The sequence below is a fragment of the Neophocaena asiaeorientalis genome, unplaced genomic scaffold, assembly GCF_003031525.2.
Source record: "Neophocaena asiaeorientalis asiaeorientalis breed wild unplaced genomic scaffold, Neophocaena_asiaeorientalis_V1.1 scaffold761, whole genome shotgun sequence".
In the NCBI taxonomy this organism is placed as follows: domain Eukaryota; kingdom Metazoa; phylum Chordata; class Mammalia; order Artiodactyla; family Phocoenidae; genus Neophocaena; species Neophocaena asiaeorientalis.
In genome coordinates this window covers 332,875-358,210 of record NW_020174818.1, presented here as the reverse complement: position 1 = coordinate 358,210, position 25,336 = coordinate 332,875, and the positions used below count along the sequence as shown (strand labels likewise).

The 25,336-nt window shown below is 46.5% G+C and overlaps 1 protein-coding gene across 8 annotated transcripts in view; it reads right to left on the bottom strand.

Annotated features, from left to right (window-relative positions):
- The window catches only part of ERI3 (ERI1 exoribonuclease family member 3), a 129,689-nt gene extending 104,663 nt beyond the window's left edge, over nucleotides 1–25,026 (bottom strand). Inside the window, exons 1-3 of one of the 8 annotated variants that reach the window (XM_024760406.1) lie at nucleotides 25,010–25,019; nucleotides 22,135–22,210; nucleotides 9,994–10,271 (exon numbers count right to left, since the gene is read on the bottom strand). In XM_024760406.1, the coding sequence (XP_024616174.1) occupies nucleotides 9,994–10,248 (255 nt within the window). In that variant the 5' untranslated portion in view covers nucleotides 10,249–10,271; nucleotides 22,135–22,210; nucleotides 25,010–25,019. The other 7 variants (XM_024760403.1, XM_024760408.1, XM_024760405.1 and 4 more) reach the window with 7 other exon arrangements.
- Between the last annotated feature and the right edge of the window lie 310 nt (nucleotides 25,027–25,336).

The following is a 25,336-nucleotide window of genomic DNA, read 5'->3' as shown; positions in this document are numbered from 1 at the left end:
AGATCTGCCAACCACTCCCAGCTCCTGCCATCAGACATTTCATCCTCCTGGCCGCCAAGATCCAGGGGAGGAAAAGCTGGCATCTCACATCCCAGAACTTTGTAGAGCAAGTTGACACATCTCTATTAGGAAGCCGGCAAGAGGTCTTCCTGCCACAGCAATGCATGCTCCCTTTAAGAATGCCGTCAAGACCCAGGGCATCAGCTACCCAACAGAGCACTCATCATACTATTCTCTCCAAAAAAACACCTTCCTTCTGTACAAATGAACCAAAAAGCAGGACTGGATACCTAGGTCTCCAAGGAAGACCTCTCATTACAGACATAAGCCAGGAGCTATTTTTCTGCTCCTGGTCCTGAGAAAGGCCTCACACTGGCCACGGATGTAAAGTGGGATCACAGCGATTCCTACGATATCCTGAGACCCCAAGCTGGAGATGCCTCACCACACTCCACACCATTGCCATGAACTTCCTTTAAGGCCTTCCCCTAGCACTGTCCCTCCAGTCATGTTACCTCTCCAGTGAAAGCAGACCTTATCAAAATGGCATGTTTCCTCCCATGCCAGTCCCAGCCTCCACCATCCCCAACTAACTACAAATCCCTCTCAGCTGACCAGTTGGCCTTTCATTCAAATCTGCAAGTGCTGGGGGTGGCGTGGGGGTGGACAGTGAACAATACAGAGTCCCTGAACTCCATTTCAGACATCGCAATCTCAAACCATGGCCCTCAGTTTGTATCACACTTGTGGAGAGCAAGATTCCAAGCTTTTCAGCCAGTTATCGTCCTATCTACCCAACCATCACTACCTACCTCCCAAAGGCCAATGGCCAAACAGTTCATCAAACAGACCCTAGAGGAGTAACGGTGTACATCACCACTAAGAAGCTGACCTATGTCAGGTGTACCCGACATGGACCTTCAGCGCAGAGCACTCCACTTACGACAACCGTAGGTTTCGCTCTCCACTCCTTACCAAATCTCTTAGCACCACTGACTACCAGAGCCCACAAGTACCCAAAAAAGCTATGAGCTACTTAAGAGCACAGTTCTCAAGCTTGTTTCTTTCCCAGCACATCTAAGGGCTACAACACATAACTCCTCTCCATTCCCACCATCAGCACTCTAGTCCAACCCACTAACCCACTTTCAAGTAATGCCTCCTAACCAGTTTCCCTCTGCCCATGTTTAACCCCTTGAACACTTTTCCCTCCATTCCCATGAACTCTGGCTTATGGTATCTATTTCTGTTTCCTCTCTTCCACTCAACAATACATTCACACTTCCTTTTCTGGGTCACCAATTTTGCCCCCAACCTTACTGTGGACTCTGCACTTCTTCTCCTTTCAGCAACATCGGCATCTTCCAGTGAGAGCCTCTGCCAGCATTTAGCCTTCAGACGAGCCCATGGCTGGAAGGGCCTCCCCAGGACTAGACCATAGCACTGGAACAGAAGTGGAGCCCATACAACAGACGTTTGCTAACACAGACCAAGATCTCCCACTGGCCAGCTACAGGCAGGTGCAGGGCCTAAACAGCAGCCCGTTCCAAGGCACCTTCACTTCAGCTTAGGGGCTTCCCTGATGTTTGACTCCCCCTCCAGAGTCTACCTCCCTCCTTTCTGATTCTCCCAGCACCTGATCGGGCTTTGCCTGTGGTAGCACGCAACACATGCAAACCTTCTCTGCCTGTCCTAACCTGCTCACCCTTCTGCTGCAGACCTGCCAGCCTGGGGGGCTAGTATCAATCTGGGAACACTCTTGTTTCAGGCTTTTAGGCAATGACTCAGTTTTCACAGCTAGAGCTCAAACCTCATCACATAAATGCATGACTGTGGGGGCTTTTTAAGTATTGTGAACACCCAGGATAAGGGAATAAAAAGTAATCATTCCAATGGCATCTTAATCAAAATGATGCAGGACCCTTTTTCCCAACAAGACACAGAGATGGAGGAAGCATCTCCTAATATCAGTTTCCTCATGTCAGACAACTGATTTCAGTCTACAAAGTAAGAAATGTAATCAACAGAGGGGAGAGGAAAAACAAAACAGGATGGGGGCAGAAGTGAAGCCCATGGACCAACCCTAAACGCTCCTCTGGATTGCACTCCCCCTCCTCCCTTCCCGACCTAACTAGTTTTCTTTCTGTGGCTGTGTTACCTGTTGCTGCTGCTCTGAGGGAGAGCTCATCCCCACCTCCCACCCCCTCCGGTCACCTCCACTGTAGCAAATCTCTTCTCATCCAGGCGCTCCTGCCTCTTCATTAATCCTTCCCTCCTTCCTTCTGTTTCTCAATGTTAGTCAGCAGGCCGTTTATCTGTTTGAAGGGTATAAACCTCCCTGATCTACGGAAGGTCTTCCCAAGGGATGCCTAGCAGATCCAGATCCAAACTACCAGTACTTGGCGGGCGGAGCGGCTGTCAGGCCCTAGCCCTTACCTCTCTCCCTGGAGACCTTGCAGCCCAGCCCAGTGCTACCTTCAGGGGCAGCTCCCTGACAACGCCTCAGGGCCTCAGCTCACATATTTCTATCTTGATCCTCACCCTTTTGGCCCACACGTTACTAGCTAAAATTCTCTTAAACCTCTTGTAGCCTCTGTACTCTCACTTACGGCATCCCAATAAGATGTTCTGCTTGAACGTGAGAAATACCATATCACCGATATAGACCACCCTACCAGCCAAACAGTGAAATAATTTGCCGGGTTCTGAGAATTCCCTAGTGGTCCAGGGGTTAGGATTTGGCGCTTTCACTGCTGTGGGCCCGGGTTCGAGCCCTGGTCCGGGAACTAAGATCCTGCAAGACGCTCAGCATGGCAAAAAAAAAAAAAATTGCCGGGTTCAAAGTCTTCATTCTCCCTCTTCCTCATTTTCAACGTTGGTGCACAAACACGCTTGCAGTGCAGGTCAGGTTTTTCAGACTTCCTTCAGTTGGTCCTGCCTTACTCTGTGAGTGCCTTCTTTCATTCCTGCTGCAGCAATTCTGAGAGCCCTCCAGCCCACTTGGCCCTCTCAGCCTCCTGACTTTCCCTTAACAGGAAGCTGTGCAACCCCTCCCCCACCCGTGAGCAGGGCTGACCAGTCCCCTCCTCTATGCACCCACTGTACTGAGTACTCACCCAGGCCACGGTACTTATCACGCTGCTTCACAGCAGTTACGCGGCTGTCTACCCTCCTCGACTACGAGCTCCTTGAGGGTATGGATCATTTCTTGTCTTTATGCCCCAGCATCTAACAAAGAGCTTGAAGTTGTCATCCAAAGAGTAAAAGGAGGCCTTTTTGTTGCCTCTAAGGTGGCTACCATGAAGTCCTCCCCATTCCTTTACTGACCTGGTTGGTCTTGTCATGTCCAACAAAAACCTTAAAAGGCAGCTCAGTGTCACTGTTAGTTTAACAGTCCCTAATTTCATTCACCATTTATCAATGGCCCTATTCTTTAGAGTTCTTCCCCACCATCAACCTTAGCTCCATGTCTAACAAAATCTGCATTCCAACAGCTGTCTCAGCCCTGGAGAGGCCACCGGATAACAAGAGGCTGGGGGAAATGTCTTCTGATTTGCACTAAATTACATGGTGACTTTGTTACGGTGACCCAGCGCTCCCCAAGGAAAGTTCCTTGGTCCCACCCCAAGGCAACTCCACAGCCTAACTACACACTATGGCAGCTTAAAGGTGTAAACCCTGGGGAAGGGAGAGAAGCAGACTGAATACAGCAAATAAACCCACTTCGATCGTACCTCTGCTATGCCAAACACACGTGGCAGCACCACCATGCACCAGTGCTCCGCTCCCCGACATGTGTGTTTTACTTTTACATTGCTGTGCCTGCTCCAAATAAAGAAGGGCCGTTCGGCTTTCACAAGAAGTTACAACAGGGTCAAGTTCCGGACACGGCAAATGGGGCAAATGCTTGTCCCACTCAGGGAGCACTAGTGAGGAGCCACAGTGAGAGCCAGGGGAGGCCCATCCCTCTGAGGGACCACCAGGAAACTGCAGCCTGTGGAGGGGGGCTCAGGAAGGGGTGGGGGAGGCACCACATTTATGGAAGCAGCAACAAAAAGGACAAAAGGGCCTAGTGGGCTGCCCCATGCCCACCCATTACTGGCCACCAATAGAGGAATTCACTTAGATTGACCCTGAAAGAAGAGATGTGTTAAAGCAGAGATAAGAAAGGCAATAATTGGTCTGATGGGCAGGGGAAAAATTATTCCAGGAGTCGAGAGCCTATGCGTGAACACTTACGGCTCACACAGTCATCGTAACTCAGCCCCCTCAAGCATTTTGTGCTCTGCTTATGGTGTTAACTTTAATGTCTTAACATATAACACCATCCACACTAACACAAAATACTACACACGCCAGATGAGGCTGAGTTATAGTTGCTGTGGGAAGCATAACTTTGAATTTCCTGATTTTGGTGCATTTAATCTCAACCATAATGTTACATTAACGTCGGTTTTGCATTTCATTTCCCAGTTTAGAAGAATAGTGTCAGCGCCTTGGCCTGTCTGTACAGAAGAAGGGGCGGGGCTGACTGACCACAGGCAGACGGACCACCACCCAACAACTGGGTCCTCCGCTAAAAAGCCTGACCCGGGGCCTTCCCTGGTGGTGCAGTGGTTGAGAGTCCGCCTGCCGATGCAGGGGACGCGGGATCGTGCCCCGGTCCAGGGGGATGCCACGGAGCAGCTGGGCCCGTGAGCCATGGCCGCTGGGCCTACGCGTCCGGAGCCTGTGCTCTGCAACGGGAGAGGCCACGGCAGTGAGAGGCCAGCGTACCACACACACAAAAAAAAAAGCCTGACCCGACCCCTCCCCCTTGGAGGAACCTAGACTGGGACGAGTGAATGGGGAGGGAAGGGTGAGTTCTTTCTCTAGGGAATGGCCTTTCCATCCACTTGCGAAGTACAGGAACCAAGAGCAGAGGGGAAGAAGCCGAATATGGAGCAAAGAGCAATGTGTGTGTATCAGGTGGGGGGAGAGTAGGGGGTAGCGGGCTCCTGCCTCTCAGCCTTGAAGGGAGGAGAAGGGAATCAATATAGTGTGATTTGTAGGGATCTTAACCCATTTCCTGTGAAGTTTTCCAAAATGTCTCTCTCACAAAAGACTAATAACGAGGAGCCAGCTTCAAGTCATACTGAAATCCTCCAAATGCCTCTCTTCTATTTTATCCCTTCTTCTGTCACCATCAACCCTCCCCCCACCCTGCCCTCCCAAAATAACCCGGCATCTGGACAATTTTCTATAAAAAAGAAACGCCTTTACTCATAGTTCTAACTCAAAATGCAGATGGAGATTCTTCAAGGTTTCCTTAAAAAAAAAAAAGCCCCTGTGGACAAAGACCAAACACTAGAAAACCTCAACCCCAAAGGTCATTTTTCTCCAAAGTTGTGGGCACTTAAATACAGATGAGAAGGAAAACAGTCACCGGGGCTGCGGCAGAGCAGTGAGAAAAAGGCTGTACCTCGGAGCCTGATGGAGTCTGATGGACGAACTCAGGGAGGGAGGGGAGGCGGCAGCCAGGACGTGTGCTCCCAGACAGGAGCGCCGGGCCGCCCCTCCCTGGCCATCTGGACAGCTGAGGTTACTTCCTCCTCCCCCGCATGCTATGGCCTACACCTCATTTTCCTCACTTATATTTGCTTTGGTCTTTTCTGAACACTGAGGTGGTGAGAGAACTTGCCCCCAGGTTAAAGCTGCACAATTAAAGTTCCCACCAAAGCTTTCAGGCTGCTCCCTGGGCTTCGGGGTCACAGCCACCAGCATTCGATGCACACCCACACCAAAATGAGCAACGTGAACTCCTGCTGCCGAGGACAAAGCAGCCACGATTCTCCGAACCAGATAAAAACCTACTTCCATATCAGGAAACAATTCCTAAAGCAAGAAAGGAACTGTATTCCTCAAATTTTGAGTCTCGAAAACATTTTAATCCACCTAAGTTAACATTTAAGTGAGAAAATATTTTCAAACGAAAAACGGTCTCATGTTCAACCAATACCTATCATGTTAATCTGAATCAAAATGTGTAAAACAAAATGAGTGCAAATACCAGAAAGGTGAAAGCCTGTTACTGGCAAACCAACCACTCCAGTTTCAGTGAGCTGAACAGAGTACAAAAATAAACGGCAAAAATTACGACAAATGGGAAATACCAGATGTTTTACCATGTTTACAACCAATATTGTTACTCAAGTACAACAGAGCTTGCACCTGTCAGTTTGCATGGTGGCATTCCTTTTGGATAGTCCCAACAAGCTGACTCAGGGATTTCAGAATAGCAGACACAGAGAGAAATGAACCCCATGCCGAGCCTCCAGAGAGGCCCTGGCCCAAAACTTGTTCCTGCCTCCTATGCAACTGAGGAGTATGACACACTCCCAAAAGAATCAGAAGTGCACTGTGTTCAAGTGTTCAACTCTTGGGAGCCAGGCAGCAAGGGAGCCGGGGTGGTTCTGATTCACAGTCCAAGCACATCCCCAGGAGGCACACAGACCTTGTCCACAAAGTATCTCTGTCAAGTGGACAGCCATCAAGAGGTTCTGAGAGAGCTAGGTAGGGCTGATCTAACCTGCACACCATATTCTAGTCCTTTTACTGTCTCTTCTAGAAGTTCACTCTCATCCCAAATCTCAATCTTTCCTGCTTCCACTTACATTCTTTTTTTGTCCTTATTAAAATGAAGAGCAAGTCATTATCATACTCCTTGGAACAACTCCTTCCAAGTCTGGACAAGAAATCAGTCACTAAAACCATATTCAGTTTCTCTTCTTTCTAAGTCTTATTTTTGTGCCTCTAATAATTTTTGTTCCTCTTTTTTTATTTTTTATTGGAGTAAAATTGCTTTACAATGTTGTGTTCGTTTCTGCTGTACAATGAAGTGAATCAGCTATATGTATACCTATATCCCCTCCCTCTTGGACCTCCCTCCCCCCTTCCCCCCCATCTAGGTCATCACAGAGCACCAAGCTGAGCTCCCTAATTTTTGTTCCTCTTATCCTGAGCTTTTCCAATTTCTCCACTGCCCTTGTTGACCAAAAGATCTAAACAATACAGAGGCTATAATGAGAACCTGACCTATGAGGACCTCAGTGGAAGGACACTATCCTATCTGGGACTGACAACTTCTCCAATCCATCCTCCAACATTTCTCTGAATCCTTTCAGGACCCTGCTACATGCAAACTTTAGGGAAGGTTTTTTTTTAAAAGAAAGTGGGGTTGGCGGGGGGAGCTTTAAGCTGCCAATAACAATAAGTCTCAAGTCACTTCTAAGCTGCCCATCCCTTTCCTGAGAGTGGTCCAGTGGGTAGTTCAACAACAGAGCTGTCTGGCCCCGAACTCACCTTCTTACCTGTTGATCACAGCATTGTAGAGGCTTAATGAAGTAGAGATGCATTACATTTATCACTTGCCCTAGATCCACTCAAATCCATCACTATGTCACAGCAAGGAGTTAGATTGATCTGACAGGATTTGCTCTTCTTCACAAACCCATATAAGTTATTACTCAGTACCCTATGCTCTTCTAGCTGTTTGCTGATTGATTATCTGACGATCAGGTCAAGTATCTTCTTTGGAATCACAGTAAACTAACGGGTCTATAATTTCCAAGATCATTCGTATTTGCCTTTTAAAGATAAGCAAGACAGCAAATGCTTCTTCCTGAGTTCTCTAAAGTAACAGCTAATGCTTTGCTAATAATGAACCAGGACAGCCAATTCCTTAAGTGCCCTTGGAATCACATCATCAGGGTTCATTGATTCTGGAGATAAACTTTAATCAAGCTCAGACCCTGGTAAAAAGCAGGAAGCCCAACCTCAGGCTAGGTCTAAAAGGCCCTGGTGCCTAAGTCTAGGAAGGAAGTTGGTGATACAAGTGATTTAAATCTGTACTGCATTATATCTTCAGCATTGCAATAGATAAATAAAAAAAAAAACAAAAAATTAAAAGCACAATGCCCTTGAAAGAGAGATGAGAGGTGATACTAACAGACCAAACTGAGACACGAATCAAGTTTCACCTTCAGTAACATTGGCAGGACCCTCTGTAGGACAAGAGAACAGAGCCACATAATTATCTCAGCTTATAATCTAACTGAAAAGTTCAGAAACAAATATACATAGGCATGTGCCAGGAAGCAGAAAGCAGGAAATGTCATCAAGAAGGTGCTAGGCAATCGTGAGGCTTCAGAAGAGGGGTGAGTCCTGTGCAGTAGCAACGTGTTAGGTTTTAGACTCAGGTCCTACTAAGGCTTGCTCAGCAACTGAAATCATCAGCAAGGGAAATAATATGGCATACTGGGGTATGGCTCCCTGATTCTCAACCCAAGAGAATCTACATAACCAAAACTCCCACCCACCACCCAGGTACACCCACCACAGAATCTCCAGTAGTTTGGGGAGGTGGAGAAGACGACCCTACAGCACAGGTAGGAGCAAGAGGCTGAGAAAGAAGTGTGGCTCAGGCTGCCCCCAAGCCGTCTTCCCTTTCATGCGAAGTTCCTTCCCCTAGGAAGCTCTCCTCATCCAGCGCCTGTCTTCCCAAGCCTCAGCAGGCCTGATTCCAATCCTCCCCCAAAGGCAGACCACTACTTTGAGAATAGGAAACAAACAGGAAAGTAGAAAGGGAAAGGTAAAAGGGTTGTGGTATCTGCTTTATGGAAAATAATCTACTAACCTAAAGATAGAACCCCTCCCTGGAAAAAAAAACCAACCATGAGAAATGAACCCAGTTTACCTCTGAATGGACCTCCCTGTCTCCCAAGTGCCTGCTGCTACAATCCTCTTCTCCTCCTCTTACTACTGAAAGCTACTCCCAGACCCACATGTCTACACACCCCCAAATTACCCACCTGATAATCCAGCCCTACAGGGAGGAGTTCCAGTCCTAGAGTCAGGCATACCCAAGGCCCCCACACTACAAGGCATTGCCACATCGGCCCCCAATCAGGCCCCCAAAGCAAACACCAAGCAATCCAATATCACCTAGCACACGTGTCTCTCTGCTGCTAATCCAAGCTTCTTAGCAGCACTACCTCAAAAGGTAAAAGGTCTCCGAACACCGTTGGTAACTAAGAAAAAAATGCAAGCAAAGAAATTTTCCTTTCCAACAGACCAGCAATGGTTGTTCAGGTTATCTAATGCTGTATAACAAATCATCCCAAAACTTAGTGGCTTAAAACATCAATAATCATTTATTATCTCCCACAGCTCTGATGAGCCAGGAATTCAGGAGTGGCTCGGCTGGTCAGTCTAGCTCAGGGTCTCTCCTGAGGTTGACGTCTGATGTCCACTGGGGCTGTAGTTATCTGAAGGCTTGACTGGGGGTAGCAGAGTCACCTCCAAGACAGTGCCAAGAAACATGACCAGCAAGTTGGTACTGGCTTTTAGCTAAGAGCCTCAGTTCCGGTACACATGTGCCTCTCGCCAGGGCTGCTTGAGCATCCTCAAAGCATGGTGGCTGGCTTCTTCCATAGCAACTGATCCAAAAGAGCAAGGTGGACTGTGATGCTTTTTATGACTTAGCCTCAGAAGTCACACAATGTCTCTTCCACTATACTCTGTTGGTTATACAGGGCGAGTTCTCACTCATTGTAGGAGGGGGGAACTACCAAAGGTGGGGATATCGGGACGTAAGGATCGTTGGGGGCCATTTTGGAGGCTAACACAGTATTCCTTAAAAGAACATGCAGCAGTAGCAGGAGAAGGAAGGAGGGAAGGGAAAGGAGAGAGGAAGGATGGGACAGAAGGAAACATTTTGATTCCCAAAGGCTGAGACCAGAGAGAAACAGTGTGCCCAGTTCTCTACAAAGACCTCTCAGGTCTACCTTACCCTAGGATGCCTGAGTCAAGTCCTGCTTCTTAGGCAGGAACTCCAGATGAGTAGCTAAAAGCCAAGAAGACATGAGAAACTTCCTCTGGGTCCCAGAAAGCAAGTCTGTCCTCCCTCCCTCCTTGCCCACCCCATCTTTGCTGAAGCAATGATGCAACAGTTACCTGAGGATGAATCTGCGGCTTGTCACACGTGGCCTCAAAGTCCAGCACTAAAAAGTAGTGATACCTCTGGGGAGGGAAGGACATCATTGCCGCCATGGATGCGCCAAAGCTGTGGGCCGCCAGCTTTCTGGTGGATATGGAGCAGAACTCCGGAACACCACAGGGAGAAAATAAGTGGGAGCCCAGCACTTTTCTTGCTCTTGAAAGTAAATATGAAGAAAATCGAGCTGCTCCAGTCTGTAAAGGTGCTAGCATTGAACATCCAGAAGCATCTAAAACTTAGGGGAGGAAAGTTTAAAAGAAAAAAAAAAGAAAGAAAGAAAAAGAAAAAAAAAAAAAAAAGAACAGAGAGTCTGGGTTACTCCCTCCCACCGTGGCCCTGTTCCACCTAGTCTTCAGGAATATTCACAGAACATGAACCACTCCTCAGTGTTTCTGTGCCCCTTTTCTAAATCCCAGTATTCGTTACTGAAGTTCAAGACCCTTAATACTGGCCCCCACAGCATTATGACAGCTCTGAGTCTCCCAGACCATTTTCAAAACAAGATGCAGGCCTTGATCTTTAAGTGCAGCTCTAAAGTTCAAAAGAGAGAGAGAAAAATTCTGTGGTCACTTCTCAGGTGGCAACAGTTAACATTAAAGCTAAGTTTCCCAAAGTAACCTGGGGTGCCCCGGTTGTACAATCAGTCCTGGGAGCTAAGTAGACTCAGACAAACAGAAGGAAATGCCCAGGACTCTCTCCTCAGCTCCATTCCCAGCCATTGTCCCTGGCTTTCTTGTCTGTATCTTGATGTCTCCACATGCCCTCCTCCCTTCTCCCAATGGGAAAGGAGCAGAGCCCATCACAGGGAGCTTGCTCACCATACTCTGGTGATTCCCCAGCCCCCAGCCAGTAAGTGGCACCTGGGGGAATGAACGAAGCCTGCAGAGCACAGCTGCCAACAGCCTCGGGCCTTCCTCCGCTGCCTTTAGACTAACTCTCTACTAGAGGCCTTGAATGACTGCAAGACTTTTTTTAAATAGGGAAGAAAAAGAGAAAACCCAGATGTGGTGGTAATGGGAGCATTGCTAAAAGTCTAGTAAAGTTTTCTGAGTGTACATGTGCAAAAAAAAAAAAATCCAAATCACTTTTCAAGTTTTCCCTTTAAATATGCAGAATGTCTGCTCCTTAGAGGACTAACGAAATATAAAAATATAAGCCTAAGTTTTACTCACGAATAACTCAAGCTTCCTTTAAAAAAAAAAACAGGAATAAAGCAGAAATTTTGTGTTTTTCCCATTTCATACCCAACACTCAAATTCCCTCAACTTTAATCCTCGAAGTCAAACAAGAAATCATGCTGCTCAATATGGAAATGGCCACAGTTTAAGCTTTCTGAAGCCCCAGTCTGACGGAGCCAAAAGCTTGCCTCTGAAAGACTGCAATGGGCACTCACTCCCTCCTGTAGCGTGGAGGAGGCTAGCAGCCTGGGAAGTCCAGAGCACACTAGAGGCAACAAGGTCACCACCACCTGAGCGGACATGGATCATGCCAAGTATCACTTCTCACCCCGGCTCTCCAGGGACTCAAGGAATGACCTACAGTAACTTGCCTGCATATTTATTAGGATACGTGCTGGTGTGGGTCCTCAATTTCCCTATTCCTACAGTGAAGTTCCATATGGAACAAAGACCAAGAAGTATTTTAAGTTCTTCATGATTCTAGCACAAGCGTAGTGCTTGTTTTCACCGTGGCCTACAGCCTCTCCAAAAAACGCAGCCAAACTCCACAGCCGGGGATAGACAAAGGTTGGCTTGAGTTTCATTATGGAATCCCTTGGAAAGGCAAACAGGCCAACATCCTTTTGAAAGCCGGAATGCAAAATAACTCTTCACGTCACCTACTCCAGAACGGTACTGGAAGCCTTGCTGAGATGGGAGACACCAGTCTGCTCAGATTACACGTTCTAGTTTGAATCCAAAGTCCCTCAGGGCCTTAGAACTCTTCTCTAACCTCTCAAAGTCAGGTCATGCATAAGGACTTTTGAAAGTCTTAATGTTTTCCAATGTGTATATATAGTGTATAAAGTGTTTTTAGTCAATCAGACTCCATCTGCCAAATACTACAGGCAATTAATCGTCATGATTAAGGAGGGCTTCTGGGTTTGAATCCTGGTTTTACCACTTACTTGCCATGGCACCTTGGGCAAGCTCTGTTCTTCAATTCCTCACCTGTAAAATGACAATAGCAGCTCCTACTCCTTAAGCGAGAGTGAAATGAGAGGACATATGTAAAGCTCTAAGAGCAGGGTCTGGTACATAGGGCTCAATAAATATAAGCTTACTATTATTACTACTACTATCCTACTGGGCTATGCCCACCTGGCCAAGCCTGGACCCCCATACTTTGGGCCTATAAATCCAATGCATAAGGCAACCTCAGAGAGTAACATCAATGTCTCCTGCACCCCCAGATTGCTCTAGACCCCCCCATACTACATACTATATATGCCCTATTCCCTCCCATGGACAACACACTGATGGCCAGAGGTCCTCACGCCTGCAGGCCTTTCTTTCTCATCTGATTTCACCCACATAAAAAAGCTTCTCCCTTGTAAAAAGTCTTGAGAGCAGACATTAGGAGACCAGGCTTCCACATATCAGCAGTCACTGGGTTCCATACTTCCCTTACATTTAAAAAAAAATAAGTTCAACTCAAGTCAAGAAACAGAGGGCAGCTCTTCTCCCCTTCCTGAAAAATTCAATCTAATGGCTTTAGAGCCATTAGTTGTGGCAGAGGAAAGTAGGGTCTACATCAGTTGAAGTGGGAGGAGCAGAAGGGTCTGGGAGGGAGTATCAGAGCCCAGGCTGGGTGAGGAGGCATCCATACAGAGGCAGGAAGGTGTGATGCAGCATGCCACAGCCCTAGTGGGGTATGAAGGGCATCCGTTGGTGGAGAAGGAGCCGCAGCCTGATGTGGGGACTCCCAGGCAGGGTAAAAGAGTACCCAAGAGGGGGAAAGGGCAGTGGCAACAACGGGAGATTAGTTACATACAGAGGGATTGATCAAAAAAGGGCATATGTTAAGGGTAATGGGACCAGGTTTCTCACTGTTAGAGGATGGAATTAAAACATGGAAAGGGAAAAACAACTGTGGTGTCGAATTGGAATTGGAGTGTGAACTCATGGTTTCTGATATATATATAATATATAAAAATAAAGCTAGGGCTTCCCCGGTGGCGCAGTGGTTAAGAATCCACCTGCCTGGGGACATGGGTTTGAGCCCTGATCCGGGAAGATCCCACATGCCACGGAGCAGCTAAGCCCGTGCGCCACAAACTACTGAGCCTGCGCTCTAGAGCCTGCGAGCCACAACTACTGAGCCCGCATGCCACAAGTGCTGAGGCCTGCGCGCCTAGATCTCGTGCTCCACAACAAGAGAAGCCACCATAATGAGAAGCCTGCGCACCGCAATGAAGAGTAGCCCCTGCTCGCCACAACTAGAGAAACCCCGCACTCAGCAAGAAAGACCCAATGCAGCCAAAAATAAATAAATAAATAAAATAGACACAAGTATATATATGTTCTAGCTCTGTTTACTGAAGGGCCAGGGGGCAGCAACACTCTGATAGCAGTGTGCACATCTAGCACCTAGCTGCCTTCTAAACAACATTCTCCACTGAAAGAACTAGAGCTCTTTGGAGAACTGGCTGATTCCAGGGCTGTGGCAGAGAAAGTACAAGATGAGCCTAGAACATCCTGTTGTGCCAGAAAGCAAGGAAATGCTCAAAAGGATGCAGAAACCAGCTTGAAGGGGCTCCCACTGGCAAGTAAATAATGATATTAATGGATTATAATGCACTGAATAAAAAAGGAAACCATGAGGCCATAAAGATAAAAATAAATACATAAATAAGTAAATAAATTTTGAAAACTAAAGTTTGGTAAGGGATTTCACATAGTTTCAAAGTATCTCCCCACAGATTGCTTATTAATTATAACAGGGAATAAGTTTACAATGGAGAAGCCTGGCAGACATCATCTTAATCAAGTGAGCAAAATGAACATCATCAATAATGGGATTTATCAAAATCTTACATCACATGATAGGATGCAATGAGAAAAACAAAGCATCATTTCTGTGATACTCCTGTTGAAGATGCATAACCTGAATCTAATCATGAGAAAATATCAGACAAACCCTGAATGAGGGACAGTCTACACAATAACCAGCCTGTCATCTTCAAAAGTATCAAGATCATGAATCTCAAGGAACGTTTAGTGAGAAAAGTCTATAAGAGATGAGAGACTTGGTAACTAAATGCAATGCACGATTCTGAACTGGATCATTTTGCTGCAAAGAACATTACTGGGACAACTGGCAAAACTTGAATGGGGTTTGAGGATTAGATGGAGGTAACATATGAATGTTAATTTTGATGGTTGTGTTATGGTTAGGTAGGAAAATGTCCTTGCACATAGGAAATGCACGCAAAGTATTTAGGGTGATGGGGTGTTAGGTCGGCAACTTAACTCACAAATGGTTCAGGAAAAACATTCTTTGTACCCTACTTCCAACTTTTATGTAAATTTGGCCTATTTCAAACTTAAAAAAAAATTTTTTTTTTTAACCACATGCAATGTTTTTAAAAAAAAAAGAAACAGAGAACAGTATGTGAGGGAGCCATCTCCCCGTACTGCCACAAAGGGTAGGCTGCACGCTCTCCTCTGGCAGCCCTCAAAGCACGGAGTCTCCATCCTAAGTGCCCCTGCCCAGTGGCCCCTCACTGGGCATCCCTGCCACCTCTAGAGCCTGCTTGGGAAATATCCCTGCACTTCCTTGCAGAGGTGCTCCACTTGCCTGTCTACCCTCTGACACCTTAGAGATTGCCCCTTTCTATTGATGTCTTTATATTTTAGTCACAAGTTTGCAGAATATAAGTCTACACGTTATATCATCAGCCAGGACTTTGAGAATCTAGTTGAGGGGCAGAACTCAAAAGGAACAGTTTATGATTCTGTGTATATCTATCTCCTCATCAGCTTTCACCAGAGACGAAGATTTACACACATTTATTCTGACACCCATTTCCTTCTCCTAGCAAATTAAAGGTAGTAAGTAGCCTATGGCAAAGAGGAAAACGAATGATTCTCTCCTCAAAATAAAGGGACCAGTCCCCCAGTGAGGCAGGGGAGGGGAAAACAGGGATTGCCACAGGGCCAGCGCGATCTGGAGGAGCAGGCCTGCACCACAGCCCCTGGAGGATGTGCAGAGTATTTACACAACAGACACAATGGCTCCTCTGCAGCCATTACTGTCGGTCAGGTAAATAACGCATGTGCCAAAACACACATTTAATGAGGGAAATAATATGCCTTTATAAAAAGCCTCAATTTCTATTTACCTGAGAGACCAGGGAAGCACCAAATCACCAGATTAGTGGAACCACAGAGGAGTCATTCTGGCGTCTTGGGTAAATAGACATTTTATAGCCTTCCATTACTGGAGGGGGGAAGGAAGGGCGAAGGGAGGGGGCCATCCTTTAATATCCACATACAGGCCAGGGGAGCCTGGGGGAGAGAAAAGAAGACAAGCCCATCATGAAATATGGGGTCCTCTCCCACCCCATCTCCCCATCCACATATAATTGGGATCTCTGGGAAGGGTATGGGTCTATACCATCCCTGGGTTCAATCCACTCCATAAAAAGCCAGACTGGGGAGTTCCCTGGAGGTCCAGTGGTTCGGACTCGGTGCTTTCACTGCCGTGGGCCTGGGTTCAATCCCTGGTCAGGGAACTAAGACCCTGCAAGCCTCGTTGTGCGGCCAAAAAAAAAACAAACCAAAAAAAGCCAGACTGGGAGGCAGGGTTGCATTCCAGAGAAACTTCAAGGCACTGAGGCAGGTTCTGTGTCCAGACTAGAAGCACATGGGACAGCCACAGAGTACCCAGTTCCCAGTCTTGGGGAAGTTCCTGTTCCAATCTGACCTGCAGTAGCACAAGTGCTCAGATACCTAAGCCACAGAGGCATCCACTGAGAACACAGTAACACCTGTCTGCAACTCGTTCAATCACAGGCCCTGTCTCAGGTGGCTAAAAATAACCTGGGAAAAATATAAATAAACTGCATGCCTTCAAAAATCATAATTTTCAATCTAATGAATGCATTCTTAACTGCCAGAGCACTTTCTGTGAAAATCATAGACTGTCAAAGGTGAAAGAAAACCTAAGAGAAGACGCAGTCCAGCAAGCCAGGGAAAATGAGCCCTAGAAAGAGAAAAGGACAGTCCAAGGTTCACAGAGCAAGTAAGGGTAAGAAGAGAACCCACGGCTCCTGACCCCCAGTTCAGAGCCTCCAGCCACTGCCCTAACACAAGGAGCAGACACCAGCATTTGTCCCCCAAGCTTTTCTGTAGCCTCACAAGTGGAGGCCAGGGGCCTGAGGGCTCAGCCTAAGGCAGAACAAAGCTTGACACCCCTACAAAAGCTTAGAACCTCTACACGACTTCCTGATGGCCCCAAAGTGGAATGCAAGCAGGTACTCTAAAGCTGGGTCCTCACCTCAACAAAACACTCTCCTCCTCTCTACAACCCATCAACCTCTAGACCTGTAGCTTCAGCTGCTTCTGCTCCAAGACAGGGCTAGGGGGAACTTGTCCAACATCAGAAGCAGCTGCTAATCCCAAACTATCAGAAGAGCTAAAGTCACTAAGACCTACAGGAATACCAAATTCTGATGGCAACATCACAGGCCATAGGAGCCTCGCTCTCCCCTTCAGTTAGCCTGTCTCAGCAACTCAAGGCAGCACAGAAAAAGAAGTACCTGTTTGTGATTTGTCTGCTGTTTACTAACCCATCAGCCACATTCAGTAGCTTGGGCAAACTCCTTCAAGGGGCCAAGGATGGGAAACATCTCTTTGCAAAGACCTGCACGTCAGTTGTGACCCCACACACGAGAGGGAGCAAAGGCTAGTTTCCTAACACATAGTAAATAAGATAGAAATGGAGGAAGGGCAGTGTATGGTATGGTACTCTCATCCCTGTAAGCTCCTCCCACACTTGTAGACAGCATCTGACCCCAGAGGGGAGGTACGCAGAACCTGCTATACCCCTGCTTCCAAAATAGAGAACTGGAGCAGAAACAAGGAGTCATACAGCTAGTTGTTAAAATGCCGTATTAGACAAGCACAGGTTCAAATCCTGCCTCCACCACATGCTCTTTGTAATAATAGCTGTAACAAAAATACCTATCTCTTAGGGGTTCAATTATACCATACAATATGTACAAAGTGCTTTGCACAACAGTAAGTTCTCAGCAAAAGGGAGCTATTGCTAATACATGAGAAAGAGGAAAGTGAAACACTATTTTGTGAAAATCTACTACAAGCCAGGCACTGTAGTTGTGACTTACATATTTCATCTCATTTAAACCTCCCAACCATCAGGCAAAATAGGTAACAGTATTCCCATTTTACACATGAGAACACTAAGGCTCAGAGGCACTCAGCTCTTCAGGGCCCTGTTCTCCTCTCCCACATTTAAGGGCCCACTTTCTCCACTTGGCTGATTCTCCCACCAGCCATAGGGCTAACAATGCATATCAACTTTAGTTTTTCTTTTGAGCTAAGGTATGACTTTAACTAAAAGGAGCTCAACCATAGCAATAATTAAGTCTGTCCAAATCACTCAAATTTGTTTCTAATAAGAAAAACAAATTGCAGCCTGGGTACAAAAGCGGAAACAGGGGGACTTCCCTGGTGGCGCAGTGGTTAAGACTCTGTACTCCCAATGCAGGGGGCCCAAGATCCATCCCTGGTCAGGGAACTAGATCCCACATGCATGCTGCAACTAAGAGTTCGCATGCCACAACTAAGGAGCCTGCAGGCAGCAACTAAGGAGCCCATGTGCCGCAACTAAGAAGCCAGCGAGCCACAACTAAGGAGCCTGCGAGCCACAACTAAGACCCGGTACAACCAAATAAATAAACAAATATTAAAAAAAAAAAAAAAAAGCGGAAACAGGAAGCGGTGTCTTGGATTAAAGCAACTTGCAGCACAAGGAACTCAAAGCCTCTTCCCAAACCCAGTTCCAGGGGAGCAAATCCTCCCATCTCACAAAGCAGAGAAACTGGCAGGAAGCAGGGTGACAACCAGCTCTTGCTCAGGCCCCTAAATGTGATGTTTCCTTTTACAAATCTGTGCCTTGGCAAATGCTGCTCCCTCTGTTTTGAAATGTACTTCCATTTTCACCAGGCAAACTATTGTTCCTTCTTCAAAATCCAGCTCAAATCTTCCCCTTTTAGTAGCTTTCTCTGACACCTCATCAGAAAGTTAATTGCTTAAGCGATCCAGTAGCACAGTTTAACTTTTATCTCACTATATTGTAAGATTTTAGTTATCTGTTTCTCCTCTTAGCAGTAATTTTCAGCAAGTCACGTGAGAAGGATGGAAGATAGCAGGTGTAGGGGTGTATGTGTGTGTAAAAAGGCATATTTGAAGAGGTCATTTCTTTTTTTTCTTTGGCCGCGCTGCATGTGGGAACTTAGTTCCCCAACCAGGGATCAAACCCATGCCCTCTGCAGTGGACACAGGGAGCCTCAACCAGTGGACCGCCAGGGAAGTCCCTGAAGAGATCATTTCTTGTACTTGCTTTTTGTCAGACCCTTGAATCCAGTTTAAAATTTCAAGCAGCATTAAAGAAAAGTATAAGATTAGCTTTTCCCATCTAAGGAGTATATGAGTTTAAAAAGTCTGAGGAACACTGAGCTAAACATAGATCCTTAAGGGCAAGGACCACATTTTATTCATTTCTGTATCCCCAGCACAGGGCCAGGCACAAAGTAAGTGTGAGGCAATGTCTGCCGGATGAATTATGATGTCAACTGCTCTGGAATCAGAACATGGCAGAACAGAGCAGGGCCTAAGAATCAGGAAAAGCTTCTTTTCCTTCTTTCTCTCTCCTTCTTCCTAGCCCCCTCCCCCCAATTCTGTCCTCCCCAGTTAGAGACAGAGAGTGAGCGAGCATTGCCTTGGTGCCAGAATACTATTAAAAGGATTAATTTAGGAACCAGTGTTTGGACTGTCACATCCAATCACTACCCACAGATCTACAGCTTCCCAAATCAGGCTCATGCAAAGAGGAATCAATTGCAAGGACACAGAGGGTCTGAACAGGCATACTAATGGCTTCCTGAGGTGCCAGCGGCCAGCTCTGACACTCCCATAAATTATCCGCCTTTTGATTTTACCTGTAGCTGTGGGGCACAAGGCACAATTTTGAACATATCAAAGCAATCTCTCGTCACCCAAGGCTCCCCCAAGAATGTCCCCAAAGGAGGATGGACTAAAAACAATGACCCAAAGGGAATCTGCTTCCCAGCAGGCCTGTTCCTAGCAGTCATCAATTAAAACCCAACAGGACCAAGTGGATAAAGGGACCCAGATCAACACTAGGAGATATGGATAAGACATGCATTAGATTGCAGTTCTGCAATGACTATACATCTCTCACTCAAAAGAAGAGAAATCACAGCAATAAACTCACACAATTTCATCTGGGGGCAACTCTGCACCAGCTCTAACAGTACCTCGCAGCATGACCTCGGACAACACACTTAACCTTCCTGGGCCTCAGTTTCCTCACATGCGTAGCAGGGACAATAATGCTGACCACCTGACCCGCTTCCCAGAGTGGTGATGAAAAGTAATAAAAAGCATTCAAGAGGCACTTTACACAGCCACAAGGGTGGCAACATTAATAAACGGCCCCAACAGACCAGGAAAATGACTGGTCACACTTCGGTGAATTTCTTTCGGGTAGCTGCTCACTCAGTTCACTTCACTGATGGTGCTGGGGCTAAGGTCCACCCTGAAGAAAGTTCTGGAATTCCGAATGGGACTCCTGCTGTCTGAAGAGTTTCCAGTATGAAGAGCAGCAACTTGCTTTCGTTATAATTTCCTCCTGTTTGCTGGCTGCCTCTGCCAGGGACTAGGTTTCTATTACATGGCCACAATGACAATTGGGAGCACCCCAATGTACTAAGCCAAAGGCCAAGTCACCCAATTGCTACCTGCTTTTTAAAAAATTGTGTAAAATACTGTTGATAACAAAAGTTAAGGACACCTCGCTAAGAGTTTTACATCTCATTAACTCCTTTAACCAACCTATTAAGTTCCATTTTACAGATAGAAAAGCTAAACTCAGAGAGGTAAGTCATTTGCCCAAGGTCACATAAGCCCTGTTATCAGAAACCTCTAGCAATGCACACCGGAGCTTGCAGGTAGAGGAAGACAATTCATCAGACACTCAACAAATACTTTATTTGATCCCTGTACCTGACACATACCATCATACTCAACTAGGAGACACTCTCAAAACCAGAAAAAGATCATCAGTTTCTTAGAAGCAAGCAAAGAAGAAGACTAAGTAGGACATATAGAGAATGAGGCAATTCCCTGGGAAGCTTAGGAAAATGGGTCCCCCTCCGTGTGTACAGTTCAAGAAATTCAAAGCAACTAACATTAAGCTATGAGACCAAAGACCAAAATCTCTCCCCGGCTACATTTATTCACTACTACTTTCAATAGAAAAGCATTCCCCCAAACTTCTCATTCATTCCACACCAACCTGTCCTTCCCACATCTTTTCTAATCTGTGAAATAGGAGCTGGTATCGTCAACAGTTTCTCTGGTAGACATCATTTAAGCTCAAGTAGATGGCCAGGAAATTAGCAAAGAGAACCAGTGTACACAAAGATGCAAAGATTCAGGTATACTCAATTTTTAATTGTCAAAACACTGCCTCAAAGGTGAAAATGTTACCCATATAACTGCCACAGCCTCCTTACTGGTCTCTCTGCCTCAGGTACTATCCCCTCCAATCCATTCTTAACACTGAACATTAAAATTAAAGCAAACTTTCTAAAACACACATCTAGTATCAGTCCACTTCTTAAAACCTTTCAATGGCTTCTCATGGCTTTTATGATGGTCTGATCCAGTGGCTGGTTCACAGGCCAAATCCAGCTGCCACCTGTTTTTATAAAGTTTACTGGAACACAGCCATGCTCACTCATTTTCCTACTATGGCTGCTTTCGTGCTATAGCAGCAGAGTAAACAGTTGTGACACAAACCCATAAAGACTAAATATTTACTATCTGACCCTTTACAGTAAAAGTTTGCTGACCTAGTCTAATCTTTTTATCTACCCACCATTTAATCCTAAGAGCTTATAAGGCCCTGGCTTCTGCTTACCTTTCCTCCTTAATTTCTCACTGTATTCTCCTGTCTCCTGCCCACTGAGTACTGTATGTTTCAATCACACTGAACTTCAGTTTCTCAAACTCAACAAAGCTCTGACCTTCACACTTGGTTCTTCACATCTTCATCTAATTCTAGCTGAGTAGGTTACTTCCTCTGAAAAGCCTTCCCTGAACCCACCAGTCTGGCCTGGAGATCCTTCTAAGTACTCTCAAGCACATATACTTACCTCGTTACAGCACTCTCAGAGGTCTTGTGACTGCTTCAATACTATCTGTCTCGCCCATGAACTTGTAAGCTCTTTGGTGTCAGGGACAGCAGCTGTCTTGTTCACCACCAAAATCCCACCACCAAGCAAAATGCCTGGACCTCAGTTATTCAACAAACAGCCTCTGACATCCTGGATATCAATCATCAGAGTCTACCTTTTTAGCCAGCCCCGATCCTCGTAAAACGGAGACAGACTGGGATTAACCATCCACCCAAAGGTGACCCACAACCCAAATTTGATAAATGCATGTGACCAAGATCCCAAAGGCCTTGGTCAAATGCATTTATCAGAAGCCAAATAAATGTGATCCTTCCTATTGTCTTAAGATGTGTATTTCTCAGGATAAAGGATTATTCCGGTTCTATTCAACCTTCCTGAACTTCAGGTAGGTGCTCATGTAATGCCCACTGAGAAATCATGGCAGAACTTGAAAGTATGGATATCCCACCTTCAACTCTCACCACTTTATAGACTTTGGGTAAGTTTCAGTAGTCTTTTAGCATATGGTATCTTGTCAGGAAAAGCTACAGAAAAGTACAGTCTGCACCAGTCCCCACTCCCCACCCTCCAAGCCCAAATACTCATAAGGAAGAAGTCAAGCCAAACCTTGACCATGCAACAGGATTCTCACCTCTCCTTACTTCGAAGATGCCAAGACTGGCCGCTGGGGATGCTGAAGGTTCTGTGAGAGCTGGAAAGCCCCAATGCTGTGGATAAATACAGATCTCTGCAACAACTCTATTTCAATACTGTTTGAAACAACTTAAAGATCACACCATACTTCAAACTCCTAAACTCAAACTACTTTGGGATAACAGTTATCTATGTGGAAGCACAGTGCCAGTACAGAGCTTTCAGAAGCTACTAGTACTACAGTTGACCTTTGAACAACACAGATTTGAACTGCGCAGGTCCACTTCTTATGTGCAGATGTTTCTCAATAAATAAATATATTGGGAGATTTTTTTTGGAGATTTGTGACAATTTGAAAAAGCCCGCAGATAAACCACATAGCCTAGAAATACCAAAAGAATTAAGAAAAAGTTAGGAGGTCGTGAATGCATTAAATATAAGTAGATATACACATAACATACAAAATATGTGTTAATCAACTGCTTATGTTATCAGTAAGGCTTCTGGTCAACGCTATTAGTAGTTACATTTTTGGGGAGTCAAAAGTTATAAGCAGATTTTCAACTGTGTGGGGAGTCGGTTACCCTAACCTCTGCGTTTTTTCAATGGTCAACAATATATATTTTTGCAATGATGAATTTCATCTTCTCTAGTGGCATACTTTTCTTCCTAAGGAGGTTTATCTCCTGGAAATACTAAACATTTACAATATCTGAGCTTGGACTGAGAGAGATGGCCATGAAGTCGTGGCTCTCTGGATAATCCCGAATCCTAGTCTAGCCAAGGAGGGGATCCTAGTAAAGGCTGACAATATTCAGAACTCAGGCACTGAAGCAGGGATTGGGGGAAACACTGGTTGCCACAAAGCCACAGGCCATACTGCAAATGGCCACACAGACCAGGAAACACTTGCAGGATATATCTAGGTCTGCCTCAAGTTCTAAAAAAGTCAAGGTAATCAAACCCCAAATCAAATCATCAATGGACACCTATCATATTTATCACTTAATTCAGATTTTCCATACTCCGGTTTCTCTTCAGATCACTTAAATCTTGCACCTTTTACTCATCAGATCTTCAAAAGGATTAGAAGTTGCCGAAGTGCCCTTGTAAGCTAGCAACGCCCTTGCACAAAGAAACACCTAGGTTTGGAACCAATCTATTCCTTCTACCACTCTACACATTTAACACTTTATTCTACTCAGATCCCCTGGAAAAATGCCACTCGCCAACCTACCCCACCGCAAAGAAAACACTTTTCAAAATGAAAGGGAATAAAAGCACTTTTATTTGGAAATTTCAAGTTGCAAGGAGAGCTCTCAGCCAAGCTCTGTGACCTAGCTAGCCGATTATTTACAGGATCTTTGGGCAGGAATTGTTAATGAGCTTTTAATTTGGAGTGCTTAAGTTGCCAAAGTGCTCTGAGCTCCAGTGAAGCACCACAGAATCCATAAAGGAAACCTTATCAATCACTTCCCGGCAGCTACCTCCCCCAACTCCCCCCACGAAAGGCAGCCAAGTGGGTTTCTAACCAAGATCACAGACACACACATTAGTGGAGTCACACTCCAAGTCCCTGTTTATAAATTGGCTTTCAAATGCTAGGGGATTCAGGTATAATATACTTAAGCTCCAGGCATGAACCCACCAAAACAAGGCATGCTGTGTATGATAAAGTCAGAATAAAGCAGAATTTGATGAAGCCAATTTCTGGTAGAAACTCTACAATCAAAAATCATTCAGCCAATCACAACCTACTATCGTTCAAATAGTGTACGGTCTTTAGCCAATGGGATTCCTGGTATTTTGCCCTTCGCCTGGGAAACTGATAAAATGTCTGACAAGAACTAATACCAGAGAAGTGGCCAGAGACCTATAGCAGAGAGAATGATGGGTACTATCAGTTTACAAAGTCCAGCCCTAAGGACAGAATCCAAACCCCCAATGAGAAGCCACGTTCAGCATCTTCCAAGTCAACAAGGAGCAGTTATATTTTGCAAGAACTCGCAATCAAGCCCCAATCCAAGTTCATGCCTTTTTGTTTTAAGAAAACACCTGTTGCTGGAGCATTTGCAGGAAAAGCAAACAGAAAGCTAGCCAAGTTAGGCCCCTTATTCAATCCTTCCACCGTAACTACGACCACCGCAACAGATTTACAAAAACAAGTAAACTGCTAAGCTTGTGTGTCTGTGTGTGTGTTGGGGAGAGGGTAAAGGGAATGTTCTCTCTACCATCTCCTTGCTAGTTTTCTATCCTCTTTGGTCAAAGCTCTCTTCCTCCTCCTAAGCAATCCCAGGTAGGAAGTCAGCATACTTAATCACCTCACCCAGCCTGTCTTTCAAAGCCCTGCCCCTCTCCTTCTCCGCCTAAACGTTTCTCAGTAGACCATGCATCCAGGGTGAGCACATGGGCCAGCACCCCAGGCTGCACAAACTGCGCGCCGCGACCCTCACCCCGCATGCATTACCAGGGCCCAATCTGGGGGGGCCTCGCCGCATCACCCACCCCGGGGTGTTGCCCCCAACTCGGGCCCATCCAAGTCCAGGGAATTGTAAGGGGAGGAGCAGGGGGCCAGGAGACCAGCCCTCCTTCCCAGGGCCGCCCCCGCCCCCCGTCAGCAGCGGGAGAGGCTGTCGCCATGGCAACGCCCCCTCCTCGGGGCCAGCGCGGCAGGCTCCCTCCAGGTGCAGGCCCCGACTTCTCCCTCGGCCTGAGCAGGCGCTCAGGGCAGTTTACGGCGGCGGGCGCGGCCCGCGCCGACTGCGGCGCCGGCCAGGCAGAGGCAGGGCCAGCTCCGCCCGCTCCCCACCGCCCGTTCCCGGCCGCCTCAACAGCGGCAGCCAGCACCACGAGTCCACAACACACCGACTCACCTCCGCGCACTCTGACCCCGGCCGACGCGGCGGACGGGCGGGCGCGATGGCCAACCGCTGAGCCCGCCGCCGGCTCCTCCGACCAATGGGCTGCACGGGGGCGGGGCTTCTTCTCCCCAAAGGCTCGCTCTCCCGCCGACATGCGCGCGAAGGTGCGCCAAGATGGTGACTCCCCACCGCAGGCCTTATGGGACTTGTAGTGTCGAGGTTGCACGTATTTAGAAGAAAGTGAAGGGGGGGGCCTCACTTCTGAGATGTGAAAGAAATTTTCTACAAAAGGAAACTTTCTAAGGCCTAGAGAAACCCAGGTCCCCCACTTCCGTTTTC